The sequence below is a fragment of the Lepidochelys olivacea genome (genome assembly GCF_965140295.1).
Source record: "Lepidochelys olivacea isolate rLepOli2 genome assembly, chromosome: 9".
Taxonomy (NCBI): domain Eukaryota; kingdom Metazoa; phylum Chordata; order Testudines; family Cheloniidae; genus Lepidochelys; species Lepidochelys olivacea.
In genome coordinates this window covers 54542445-54556895 of record NC_140419.1, presented here as the reverse complement: position 1 = coordinate 54556895, position 14451 = coordinate 54542445, and the positions used below count along the sequence as shown (strand labels likewise).

The 14451-nt window shown below is 45.6% G+C and overlaps 1 protein-coding gene across 3 annotated transcripts in view; it reads right to left on the bottom strand.

Moving 5' to 3' along the window:
* The window catches only part of RNF168 (ring finger protein 168), a 40730-nt gene that overhangs the window by 10370 nt on the left and 15909 nt on the right, over nucleotides 1–14451 (bottom strand). For all 3 annotated transcript variants that reach the window (XM_084640238.1, XM_084640239.1, XM_084640240.1), the window contains 2 exons: nucleotides 10939–11282; nucleotides 7079–7155 (listed from right to left, as the gene is read on the bottom strand). In XM_084640238.1, coding sequence (XP_084496364.1) covers nucleotides 7079–7155; nucleotides 10939–11239 — 378 coding nt within the window. In that variant the 5' untranslated portion in view covers nucleotides 11240–11282. The remainder of the gene's footprint in view (nucleotides 1–7078; nucleotides 7156–10938; nucleotides 11283–14451) is intronic.

Sequence of the window (14451 nt, the reverse complement as noted above, 5' to 3'; positions counted from 1 at the left end):
TGGGCATGGACGTTTTAAGAGGAAAGAAGGGAAGGATTAATGGGGAAAGATGGGCTTTTGGAGTCAGTTCTGTTCCTCATGCCACCCACCTGGAAGAGGAAAGCCCTCCCCACTATTCTGTAAACTTACTTAGCAGCGCGCCTGCTCTCCCGCCCTCAACAGTAACAAACATAAAGCAGTATAATGTCCCAGCTGAGGCCATAAGCCCTGTTACTGACCTGATCAAAGATTTGGAACAGCGAGGAATTTTAATTCGTACCCACTCTCGCTTTAATTCTCCTGTGTGGCCCATCAAGAAACCAAATGGCAAATGGAGACTCACTATAGACTATAGGAAGCTAAACTGTAACACTGGACCATTAACTGCAGCAGTCCCTAGCATAACAGATATTGTAAACACCATACAAACCTGGGATAAACCCTGGCTAGCAGTATTAGATGTAAAGGACATGTTCTTCATGGTCCCTTTGCAACCAGCTGACCAGGAAAGATTTGCTTTTACTTGGAAAGGTGTACAATACACTTTTACCCGAATGCCACAAGGGTTTAAACACTCACCCACTATTTGCCATGGGGCACTGGCAAAGGTCCTAGATGACCTTATACTGCCACACAATGTACAAACTGTGCAATACATTGATGACATCTTAATAGGTGGGAAAACCCCAGAAGAGGTACAGGAGGCTATGAATCAAATCAAAGGAGCACTAGAAGCCCTTAATTTAGAGTTACCAGCTGAGAAATGCCAAGGTCCCTCCCAAGAGATAAAATTCTTAGGTACTGTATGGATGGGAGGTAGGAGGTCTGTGCCTAATGACACTGTGCAAGAGCTAAATCAGGCACCCTCCCCTGAAAGTAAAGATCAATTGAGACAGATTTTGGGAACCCTGGGGTTTTGGAGAAAACATGTACCTGGCTTTGCCATTATAGCCAGACCATTGTACAATTTGTTAAAGAAAAGTGCTGCCTGGGAATGGGCTCCTGCCCATGAGGAAGCCCTCAGGCAACTGATAGGGGAGATACACACCTATCAGGCTCTGGGTCCCATACATCCTGAAGCCCCATTCCATTTGTACCTAACTGTGGGAGCCACTGGAATGTCTTATGCTCTCTGGCAAGAAAGTGACACTGCTCCCAGACGACCAATTCAGTTTGGTTCCAAGTCATGGCAAGGGTCACAGGCTAACTACACGCCTTATGAGAAGGTGCTTCTGGCAGCTTACACAGCCTTGAGAGAAACTGAGGAATTAACTCAGGATAAGGACATCACAATTCACACTCCTCTTCCAATCATTAAACCTATATTGGAAGGGAAAGAGTTACCACCTGGTGTAGCACAAAAGATGACTATCCAAAGATGGGCACTTTACATACACCACAGGGTAGGGAGTGCAGACACTGCACAAAACCCCACTATGATTCAGGAATCCCTATGGAAAGTAGGAATGCCTGATGAATACCGCCTGCCTCCACAGCAGTCTCCCATTAAGGATGCTGCCCCATTTGATCCTTCTAAGCCTGAGGGAGTATGGTTCACTGATGGCAGTGCCAGGCTGGTCAAAGGAAAATGGAAGGGAAAAGCTGCAGCAGCGCCTGCAGACCCCTCTGCAGCACCCCTAACTGCTGAAATTGATGGGTCAGCACAACTTGCAGAATTGGCTGCAATTAAACTGGCCTGTGAAGCAGGAGCCACCACAGTATATACGGACTCCTATGCAGTATGGGCAGGTGCCACTCAGTGGATCACTAACTGGAAAAATAACCACTGGGAAATAGGAGGTAAACCAGTCTGGGGACTGGAATACTGGAAGTGGTTATATCAGCATGCCCTGCAACAACCCCTGTCTATAGGACATGTCTCAGCTCATCAGAGGAATAATACCCCAGCTGCACAGTTAAACAATTTAGCCGATGCAGCTGCCCAGCTCTTTACCACACAAGTAGAATGGGAACGCTTATATTCATGGTTACATGATAATTTAGGACACACAGGAAGTGATGAGTTAGTGCGGCAAGCACATATCAGGGGGTGGCCTATCACCCACAGACAGGCTAGAGACCTGGTACAAGCCTGCACTATTTGTGCTGAGACTAGAAAACATATAGTAGAAGGACAAAGGTTTGCCAGGCTAAGAGATGGAAAAACACTATGGGCAACCTGGCAGGTCGACTATGTCGGACCACTGCCCACTACAAGGCAGAGGTGGAAATACATCTTGACTGGAGTAGAAATTGTTTCAGGGATTGGTTTTGCATATCCAACCCGATTGGCAACAGGGTTGTCCACAGTTATGGGACTAACCCGCTTAACAGCAATTGTCCCAATGCCTCAAGAAATCCAATCAGATAATGGTTCGCATTTTAAGAATAAACTTGTAAGGGAATGGACCCTTAACCATGGAGTCCAATGGACCTTCCACCTTCCATATCGACCTCAATCTAATGGCATGGTCGAGCGCTGGAATGGGTTGCTAAAGAATCACTTGAAGCCTACTGATGGCACATGGGGAGACAGACTGGACGAAGTGGTGCAGAGATTAAACAACAGACAGACTCCTACAGGAAGTCCAATCAGCAGGGGATTCTTCCCTACAGGGAAAGCTATCTCCCCTGCCAGAACACCACTGCACAGTTCCAAGTATGCTCCCGGAGATACTGTTGTGATTAAACACCCAGCCCTGGGAACCTTTACCTGCGTTTTGCACGCCTATAAAGAGAAAGGTGTATGGAGTGCCTTAAATGCTGATAAAAGGCTAATAACCATTACAGAGGCTTGGATCGCATCCAAGACCGGCTGACCATGTGATTTATTGCAGGAATGGTCCCATCGTTCCGAGCAACCTGCCAGCTAACCTGTCAGCAAAATGGACCATGCAGCAGACCTGTTTGATCACTAGAGACTACTATGGACTGTTGATATATTTGCCATTACTTATAATAGCAGGTGTAATTTTTGCTTTTGGTTTTAAAATAAGTTTTTTAGCTAGAACACGACCCACCAGAGATATGTTCCTGCAAGCCCTCATGATCCTTCTGTTGGCTCCAGTCACCTTGGCAATACCAGAACATCCTCTTCGGGGAGCAATCCAAACCATCGCCTCAGCTGCTGGTGCTACAAATTGCTGGATGTGCACCTTGCTGGATTCAACCAATGGACTGGGACTTGAATTGGTACCACTACATGCAGTGGCTGAGAATGGACAAACCTCATGGATGCGATGGTTAGCTCAACACTTGGGATTCTCCCTCTCCCCGTTTTTACATTCGGTTGTGAATACTGTTTTAACCATTTTAATTATTGTAATTGTTTTTTGTGTAACTTTATGTATTATGAAGCGTTTGATTCAAACTGCTCTGTCCTCCACACAAATCAGATACCTAGAGCTAAAAAGGGATCCTACCCAATTCCGCGAACCCTCATCCTCTAATTTGGTTGTTGGGTATTTCTAGATTTCCCCAAGGAGGGCAAGAGGTGCTGGCATCACCGCCACCTTGCAATCTGGGATGTAGTGTGGTGCATCAGGGGGTGGAATGTAGCCAGACAGACAGCCCCCCCCCCTCTCAGACCAGCATTGCTGGAAACACAGGAGGAAGCCGGAACAGGGCACTTAACATATATTCCAGCACAGCCTTTGAAGCTGTGAAAGCACAGGTGTGCTGCTACAATGTGCCTCTGGGAACAGATACAACGATTAAACTCACAGCAGGCAGAGGCCCTGTGACAGACATGGCTGTTAGCCCCTACTAAATAGCGTGATGCACACACACCAACATCCTAGTTGGGAAAATATTTACCCTGATAAAAGAAATGTCTAGTCGTCGACACTTATTGTTTCTCTCCTTTGCAAGTGTAAACTACTCTTGCGAAAGCTGGCGTCACCCCGACAGACCAGCCTCAATTTGGCATAAGAAAGGAGAAAGAGAATAAAGGAGTACAGAGGTATAAGTAGGGGACCTACAGCACCATGATTTTTGAGTGCTTTCACTATCTATCTGCTGGTCAGATAAGTGACAGCCTCCCAAGGCTTCTGCAGCTAAGAGGGTCCCTACGCCTTGTCCCTTATTCGTCTTTCCGCGGAATTGAGTGACCGATCCTGGCTTGGCACCGCTGGAATCGAGAGATGCAAGGAGGGTAAGAAGCACCCACACCTGATCTCCTATCTTTAGTGTACACATATTTTGAAATAGAGCTCTATACTTTGTTTTCTTTCTTTGGGATTGTGGCTTCAGTTTTGTAACTTGTTTGTGTGTGTAACATCTCTACATTTAAATAAGTAGGCACTAGCAATTTTGTAACCACATGATTAGAATCTAGCTTAATAAATTTTTGGTAACCATTTATGCATAAGCCTGACTTGTTTTCTCTGGTTTACTGTAAAGCAGCCAACACAATTAAAGAACCTCAGCCGTTTTGGCTCTAAAGCCTGGCCATTAGGTGAGAGTACTAAGAGCCTAGCGTTGAGTTGTGCCGCCTCCACGGGGCAAACTCTTGGGGCACCTGTCAGTCAATCCTGGCTGCCCGCTGCGAAGGAGCTCTGAGCTCTAGCAGTTAAAGTCACGGGTGTGGAGAGGCTCTTAGTGCTGCCATTGGGGCACCTGTCAGTCAGTATTGACTGCCCGCTGCGAAGGAGCTCTGAGCTCTAGCAGTTAAAGTCACGGGTGGTTAGGACCTTGGGGCATCCGTCAGCCTAGCCCGGGCTGCCCGCCGCGAAGGGACAGTGCGTCCTAGCGGTTAAAGTCACGGATGGTATAAACGGGCATAGCTGGCACCTCACCAAACATCCTTGGCCGTCGGCTAACAATAAGGAGGTTTTAGTACCGTTATATAAGGCACTGGTGAGACCTCACCTGGAATACTGTGTGCAGTTCTGGTCTCCCATGTTTAAGAAGGATGAATTCAAACTGGAACAGGTACAGAGAAGGGCTACTAGGATGATCCGAGGAATGGAAAACTTGTCTTATGAAAGGAGACTCAGGGAGCTTGGCTTGTTTAGCCTAACTAAAAGAAGGTTGAGGGGAGATATGATTGCTCTCTATAAATATATCAGAGGGATAAATACCAGAGAGGGAGAGGAATTATTTAAACTCAGTACCAATGTGGACACAAGAACAAATGGATATAAACTGGAAAATTTTAGGAAATTTAGATTAGAAATTAGACGAAGGTTTCTAACCATCAGAGGAGTGAAGTTTTGGAATAGCCTTCCGAGGGAAGTAGTGGGGGCAAAAGATCTATCTTGCTTTAAGATTAAACTCGATAAGTTTATGGAGGAGATGGTATGATGGGATAACATGGTTTTGGTAATTAAATATTCATGGTAAATAGGCCCAATGGCCTGTGATGGGTTTTTAGATGGGGTAAGATCCAAGTTACCCGGGAAAGAATTTTCTGTAGTATCTGGCTGATGAATCTTGCCCATATGCTCAGGGTTTAGCTGATCGCCATATTTGGGGTCGGGAAGGAATTTTCCTCCAGGGCAGATTGGAAGGCCCTGGAGGTTTTTCGCCTTCCTCTGTAGCATGGGGCACGGGTCACTTGCTGGAGGATTCTCTGCTCCTTGAGGTCTTCAAACTACAATTTGAGGACTTCAATAGCACAGATATAGGTGTGAGGTCTTTTTTAGGAGTGGTGGGTGAAATTCTGTGGCCTGCATTGTGCAGGAGGTCAGACTAGATGATCATAATGGTCCCTTCTGGCCTAAATATCTATGAATCTATGAATACAGTAGACTGGAAACCATCCACATTGCAATGACTGCTGAAGCTGTTCATTCTCTCATACAGCCAATCATTTAATGCAGGGATATGGAAGACGGCATAGCACTCACCTCTTTCAATTCCTTTCTAACCCTTTAGAGCATCAAAAGAACTTTAACATAGTAGGGTGGGTGAGTATGGCTTTCTTGATGCAATATACTGAGAACTCCAGTTATGGGTTAAAAATCTTTTCTTCCTTTAGGAATTACCTCTGCAGACTTTATTTCTTGGGAGATCAGCCAGAAGAAACCACCCCAGTCAGACTAAAGGCACTGTGTTTGTTCTGCATTACTTGACTACAGATTGGAAAAGCCTGAACTATAGAGTGGAGGTGTAGAAGTGGCCCAAAGAAGCACGTTTTAAGGTGCTCATGAGTGTCTGACCTTGGCAAACCCTCGCAGGGCTCTGGGCCGAAGACTGGTGGAGTGGGAGGGCCCAGGCTCCCTTACCACCCTCTAACCACAAGGCGCCATCTCTTTTAAGTGCCAGCCATCACAACCTTTCTCCATTATTCCATCAATGCCAGCCTTGACATCCCTATAATCTCTTTCCACACATGCTGTAAGAGGAAGGTTGCACATGATCACTGGGTTCGCTCAACTTCCTTGTTGCCATAATGAAAAACAATGCAGCCATCAGGAAAAGGTGGTACAAGAACATTCATACTTTGGTTCAAATCGAAAATCTATAAAACATTATTAGTACCATGTTTAATTCCACTTAGAAGGGTCCTAAAGTCGAGAGTAAAAAAGAAGCAAGTGATCGAATAATTCCTGCACTGAGCCCAACAATTTGTGGTTAAACAAGAGCATGTCTTTAAAGAAACATCCAATCTTTATTGAAAGATGAAGATTGAGAATTAGTCACATTCCTTGGTAAACTACTCCAATGGCCACCTACGACAACTTAAATCAGGTGTGCAATTTTCTTGTTTGAATTTTTATAGCTTTGACTTCCGGACATTTGATATTGTTACGCCCTTGTGTGCTAGATTAAAGAGCCCAGTAGTATCAAATGCCCTCTCCCTGGATAGTGTCTTGTACATCATGATCAAGTCACCTCCTAACCTTCTCTTTAATAAGAAAAACTGAACTCAAGTCTGTCACTGTAAGGTGTGTTACCAAACCTCAAACCATTCTTGTAGCTCTTTCCTCTTCAATTTTCCAACACAGCACTAAACTTACTTTCTATTTTAAAAGAAAGAAAGAGGAAAGTTATTCTAATTAAATAGTCAAATACTGGAGTCATTCTATACATACAAGATTCAAATAAATCAATAGTCAAGGCAGTTACTACTTTAAACAGAATTTTCTAGACTTACCTTGCTAATCTCTGCCTCATATTCCTGTCTCAGTTCCCCAGGCTTGCTTAGCTGATGCAGTGGTTGGGATATGCAAACTAATCCAGAGAAAGAGAGAAGGGGAGTGTGGGGAAAACAAAATGATCACTTTAGATAGCTCAGATTTTTATAGATTATTTTCATCCTATAGTCCATTACAATTTCATATTATCCTAGTTTAACTTAAACCTAAAATATGCAGAACACAACCATATCCAATACTGCACCTTAACTCAACTGTGTCCACCTAGTGGGAACATGCAGTATGTTCCAATTCAGTGAGAAAGCAAATACATCTCTCAAATCACTTCCAGCTTCCCTCACCCTCTATGACAGGGGTGGGCAAACTTTTTGGCCTGAGGGGTTCTGAAACTGTATGGAGGGCTGGGTAGGGAAGGCTGTGCCTCCCCAAACAGCCTGGCCCCTGCCCCCTATCTGCCTCTCTCAGAACCTCCCACCCATCCAACCCCCCCTGCTCCCTGTCCCAACCCCTATCCACACCCCCGCCCTCTGACAGGCCCCCCGGGACTCCCACGCCTATCCAACCTCCCCTGTTCCCTGACCACTCCCCCCGATTACCTCCCCAAAACCTCCACCCCATCCAACCGCCCCCTGCTCCCGGACTGCCCCCCAGGATTCCCTACCCCTTATCCAACCCCCCGCTCCCCGCCCCCTTTCCATGCCGCTCAGAGCGGCATGTCTGGCAGCCACGCCACCCAGTCCGAATGCTGCCCGGTAGGAGCTTGCAGCCCCGCCTCCCAGAGTGCTGGCGGCACAGCGAGCTGAGGCTGCAGGGAAGGGGGGACAGCAGGGGAGGAGCCAGGGGCCAGCCTCCCCGGCTGGAAGCTCAAGGGCCGGGCAGGATGGTCCCACGGGCCAGATGTGGCCCACAGGCCGTAGTTTGCCCACCTCTGCTCTATGAGGAAAATGGCCAGGCTTCCTTACACTTTAGGATAGTGCAGCATGAAATGTAAAGATCTTAAAGCTGACCTTCAAAGGAAAAAAAAGAGTCTGTGCCCTCTTTTGTTCTTTATAGTATATAAAGACAGCCTGAAATGTGTGTTGCTCTGTCGATTTGAAGCTATTTCACAGGATTCTCACTCTTGAGCGCTAAAAATTCTTGACTGGATAGAACTCTCAAAGCTAATCTGTTGCAGGGCTTCACCTCCATATATCAACAGAGGAACATTCCCAGCCTGGATTGGCAGTGATAGAGCTCACTGGTGTCCTCAGATGTCAGTTTCTTTTTCAAATAAATGGAAGAAATTTATCAATTCATAGCTGTACAGGTAAAGCCACTCAAACTCTGATGACAGTGAATGGACAAGTGAGATTCCTGTAAGATTATTATTTTCAAAGAAGCAAAATTAAGCATGTCTCCCTCCTTCTTGATGAAGGATATGATGCCCTGATTACTTGTTTGAAATTTCTGGGATATCAGGCTCTGAAGGTTCTTAGAGCAATCAGAACTGCCCTTATTTTGCAAACACTAATGTGCAGGTTTCATCAGTGGAGCAAGTTCATAGCATGTGCCTATAATTTTATCACTGCCTGATCTAGTGTGTATTGTCGCTATTTTTATTAAATGGGACATTTCTTGAGCTATTTACTTTCTAAAAGTAAGAGTCCTTTCCAAAGCCTTGGCTGGGACGATTTAGTTGGTGTTGGTCCTGATTTGAGCAGGGGTTGGACTAGATGACCTCCTGAGGTCTCTTCCAACCCTAATATTCTATAGTCATAACATCTTCACATGAAGACAAAATCTGTATAAAACAGCCACAAATAGCCAGGAAACCCAATTTAACACCAAGAGACAATCTGTGTTCCTGTTGCGAGCTTTATTTGGGGCCATCAGGCCTAGGGTGCAGGCTGCAGTGCAACAACCTCCCATAGTTTTGGGATTCCCTTGTCAGGCAGTCTGAGGGCCTGGCTGTCAAGTTACAGTCTGTCATCCCCCTGTGCTTCCTGGGTTCTCTCAGTCAGCCAGCAGAGGAGGGAAGGGGTACCAAGGTCCTCCCTCTCCAATGGGGAAGTGGTGAGGAGACAGTCTCAGACCCTCTTAGCTAATACACTAGACCAGCCTCTCCTGGGCCACTTCCTACATCTCCTGTTCTCTCTTTGGCTAGGGGTGAAATCCCCACACACTGCTTCCCTCTCAGCAAAGGGTTGCTCTCACAGTCTCAACAATTCAGATAATCATCTGGGGCTTCCCAGTTCACTTTCAGTGTCTAGTTGTTTCCTCTTGTTGGAGTGGGAGAGAAGGGGGTGAGGCCCCTCGCCTCTTGGTCAGATCTTACTCCAGTCCAGACCTTTCCCCTATAGATCGCTTTGTCCCAGAAGCTACAGGACCTTACTCCTAAGGAAATTCTGCGCCACTGCGCAATGCAGAATTTTGCAGAAATTAATGTTGTATGTGCAGAATTTCCTTTAGCCCACAAAAATGGGCTGCAGTGCTGCTGGCCACCACTAGGGTCCAGGGGACCTGGAAGAGCCCAACTTTCACATAGAAGACACTGCCCATCATAGTCTCCTGAGCAACAAGTCTGTCTTTTGATATTTAAATACAGAACAGCAAAGATACTGAAATAATTTGTTGAAAATCCTGAGGAAACCTCAGGAGTAAATAAAATCAACTGATGTCAGTGAAAGCGTTCAGCCCTCCAAAACTATTTGGTTGGAACTTCCAAAGTCAATATGAAGTTGGAGGGTTAAGACCCAAGGCTGAGAATCATCATGATGATGATGATATCTAAAGAATTTTTTTCAATTTATTTTACCTTAGAAATATCAGGAATGTCAACATGGGAGCTGAGGTCGATATAACTATGTTGCTCAGGGGCATGGATTTTTCACTCCCATGAGCGACACAGTTATTCCGATATAGGTCTATAGTGTAGACCTGGCCTAAATAAAAATCATTCTAACTCTCAGTTAACCACGTTTCACTTCCTTATGACTGTGATGCCAATCCTAGTAGTTGTCAGAACCTTGGGCTTGAACCCATACCCACTGTTTTGTTTGGAAGTAGCCTAGGCCATCAGGCCACACCGACACATTGGTTACAAGGGAATTCACAGACTTGGTGGGCCAGCTTTCAGGGTTCCATGACCTGCTTCTTGACTGACCACAGGATCTTGACTCTGATTGGTTGGTGACTATATATAAACTTACTGCCTCACTTCTGGGCTTGTCTGAGCAAGAAGCCATTGCCTGCTAGTTGCTAGTCAGACCCACCTGACCCTGCCTTGCCCCACCTGACCTCATCTGGCTGCCTCGCCCTAACCCCAGCACCCTCCTCGCTGTACCTTCCCCTTGGATTAGATCTTCCCTTGTGTTAACTCTGACCACCACTTGGGACTACCCATTGCCCTGCCCAACTTCCCGCCATTACAGTAGTCTATCCAGCAGTCTCCCAGGCTGTGACCTGGTGTCAGTAAAATGTAGCCAGGGCTTGGGTATTTTTAACCATGTCACTCATACTATGTTGGTGATCAAATAAAAAGACCCAAGCACCATTTACATTTACAGCCTCCTCTATTACCACTACTGGTAATTTTCCTTGCATAGACAAGATGCCCATTTTTTGTGTAAAACACAAAACAGAAAAACAAATGTGCACTTTTGAAAAAACGAACATAAAAAAGGGCACAAGCTCATTTCTTTCCTTTGCAAATTACCTTTAACAACAGCAAACTAGTGTGAGACTGCATTTCCCAGATGATTCAATAATTTAGCTGTGCCAGCAATTGCTTTATGATCTCACTTCATGACATCCAAGCTCACTAATACCAATTACTTTGCGACAGCACAAACAGATACAAGACAAATGTCATTTTACTTACTGTCCTCTTCCAGATCCTGTCCATTAACTCTGCGCTGGCATTCTTCTGGGTAATTCTTTTGAATCCTTTCCCACAGTTCCCAATTGATAAGAGTATTTTTGCGGGCATTATATCGTGCCCAAGAAGAGACCCGCCGGCGGCAAAAAGGGCAGTACAGACTTGCCTTCTCTACTGTCAACTGGAAACAAGAGTTACAGAGTGTGTGGTTGCATGGCAGGGTCACTGGCTCCACAAAAATTTCCATGCAGATTTGGCAAAGACAGTCAGTCAAGGAAAGCGGAGCCTCAGATCTCTTTGACATTTTGATTCCAAGCAAAAGAAGGAGGTTAATGCAACATCAGTACCTGAAGCCAAAACAAAAAACGCATTTCTTAGTTGGTACTATCAAGAATACAATTTAAAACAGAGTTTAAAATGTTTGCTGAATAACGTATAAAAAGGCTTGCGCTATCAAAATGTGTGCTTAATCAGCTATTTTTGTTCATCACACCCAAGATTCCAGATTTGCAGAGTAAACTGGAAATCCTTCTCAAAGTCATCCTGAAATGTTACACAAAATGCTTGGAAATGAACTGCAAAGTTTTGCACAAATCCTAAATGCTCTATTATAAAATTCCAAAATAGAAGGGGGAAAAAAATGTATGCAGGGCTAGAAAATTTACATGCATCCACTAGCTACGGTGAAAAATACTTTTCCCAACATACCCCTTTTCCCTTACAAAGATATGCCCCTTGCAACGCCACTTGTGGGATGGGGAGTATGCTGAACACGCAGGTGAGAAGCCAAGCCCATTTGCCCTATTTCCCCAGCCCCTCAGTTCAGGGACAGGGAAGGTATTGAGATTTCTACCAGGGTGATTCCCTTAATTAAATGGCGGATGAAATTCAATGTTGATAAATGCAAAGTAATACATTTTGGAAAACATAATCCCAACTATACATATGAAATGATGGGTTCTGAATTACCTATTACTAGGGCCCCACCAAATTTACAGCTGTGAAAAATGATTAACAGACTGTGAAATATGATCTCCCCTGTGAAATCTGGACCCCAGCCAGCAGCTCCTATCCTGCACAGGGCTCTAGCTGCTAGTGCCCGCCAGGGATTGAAACAACTTCTTCCCCTGTAAGACCACTCCCACAGAAGGTCAGATCCATCTCTGGGATTCTCCCCAGCTGCAGGAAGCTCCACAGCTCCAGCTGTTACACCCCTCCTCCCTGTCCCAGAGGCTGTGGCTCCAGCTGTCACCCCTCTGTGTGGAGAAGCTGCGGCTCCAGCTGTCAGCCGGCCACAGGGAAGGGAAACTGCAGGAACCAGACCTATGGTAACTCATCCTGCAATACCCTGCAACCCTCACTTCTGTGCTGCTGGTGGCTTTAGAGATGGGTACCCAGGCAGCAGCCTTCCTCTCTGGCTGCCCAGCTCTGAAGGCAGTGCTCCTGCCAGCAGCAGGGCAGAAATAAGAGTGGCAATCCCACAATCCCGCTACAATAGCCTTGCGGCCCCACCACCACCACCTGACCACCTTTTGGTTCGGGACCTTCACGGTTACAACACCGTGAAATTTCAGATACAGTAACTCCTCGCTTAACATTGTAGTTATCTTCCTGAAAAAGGCTACTTTAAGCGAAATGATGTTAAGCAAATCCAATTTCCCCATAATAATTAATGTAAACAGGGGCGTTAGGTTCCAGGAAATTTTTTTTCATCAGACAAAAGACATGTATATATATATATACACACACACACACACACACACACACACACAGAGTATAACTTTTAAACAAACAATTTAATACTGTACACAGCAATGATGATTGTGAAGCTTGGCTGAGGTGGTGAAGTCAGAGGGTGGAAAAGGGGATATTTCTTAGGGAATACCTTACTGCTAAATGATAAACTAGCACTTGGCTGAGCCCTCAAGGGTTAACACATGTTGTTAACGTAACCTCACACTCTACAAGGCAGCACAAATGGAGGGAGGGGAGACTGCATGGCAGAGAGAGAGACAGAGACACCACTGCCCACACTCTAAGTACACTGCCTTTTTAAGTAGATAAGTAAATTGAGACAGCAGCTGCTGCCAGCAAGCTCGCTCTGTCCTGAGCCCTGTCGCGTGTCCCCCCTGCTCTGAGGAGATGGGGTGCAGGAGCAGAGGGGAGGGGGACACCCTGACATTAGCACCCCTGTTCCCCCTCCTTACCTCCCCGCACAGCAACTAGGAGGCTTTCGGGAGCAGCTCCAAGCCAGAAGGCAGGCAGGAGCAGCACAAGGCAGTGGGGGGAGGGACAGCTGAACTGACTGGCAATTGACAGCCTGCTGGGCGGCTGCAGCACAGGGAACAGGGAGCTGATGGGGGGGCTGCCTGCCGACCCTGGTTCCAAGCCCCCACCAGCTAGCTCCAATGGGCTGCTCTTCCTGCAAGCAGTGGACAAAGCAGGCGGCTGCCAAACAATGTTATAAGGGAGCATTGCGCAACTTTAAACAAGCATGTTCTCTAACTGATCAGCAACATAACAAAACATTAACCCGCCAGTGAGGAGTTACTGTGTAAACATCTGAAAATGTGAAATTAACTAATTTTAAACACACACACACACACACTAAAATTGACCAAAATAAACCATGAATTTGGTAGGGCCCTAATAATAAGACCATAACTATCATAATGCCACTATACAAATCCATGGTAGACCCACACCTTGAATACTGCATGCAGTTCCAGTTGCCTTATCCCAAAAAATACATTTTAGAAGTGGAAGAGACAGAGAGAACGGCAACAAAAATGATTAAGTGTACAGAACAACTTTCATCTAAGAAGAGATTAAAAAGACTGGGACTATTCAGCTTGGATCAGAGATGACTAAGGGGGTGTATGATAGATCAGGGGTTTTCAAATTGGGGGTGGTGACCCTCAGGGGGTCACAAGGTTATTACGTGGGGGACGCAAGCTATCACCCTTTACCCCAAACCCTGCTTTGCCTCCAGCATTTATAAAAGTGATAAATATATATATTATAAAAAAATGTGTTTTTAATTTATAAGGCGGGGGCTTGCTGCGTGAAAGGGGTCACCAATACAAAAGTTTGAGAACCACTGAACTAGTAGGACTATATATTTGAAGCCACTTATTCCACACCATTACTGGAAAAGTTGAGCATTCTCTCCTCCCTCTTGCTGTGTTTCCCAGGGGAACATTTCCAACACTGTACATATTTTCTAGCCTCTGGTTTGAGGTCCCCTTTCTCAGTCAACACCTCCATTAACTGCATCACGAAATTTGTCTATTCTTGTCTGTTTAACTGTTACCAACATGATTCTGAACACTAGTAAAGAAAACTGACAAGAGTCTGGTCAGATTTTACTGACTTCATCTGGCAAAGCTCTGAACAGAAGCATAGGCAGTGGGATTGTCAGCAGACTTAGCCCTGGTCTACACTACGAGTTTAGGTCGGATTTAGCAGCGTTAGATTGGTTTAGCCCTGCACCCGTCCACACTACAAAGCCATTTT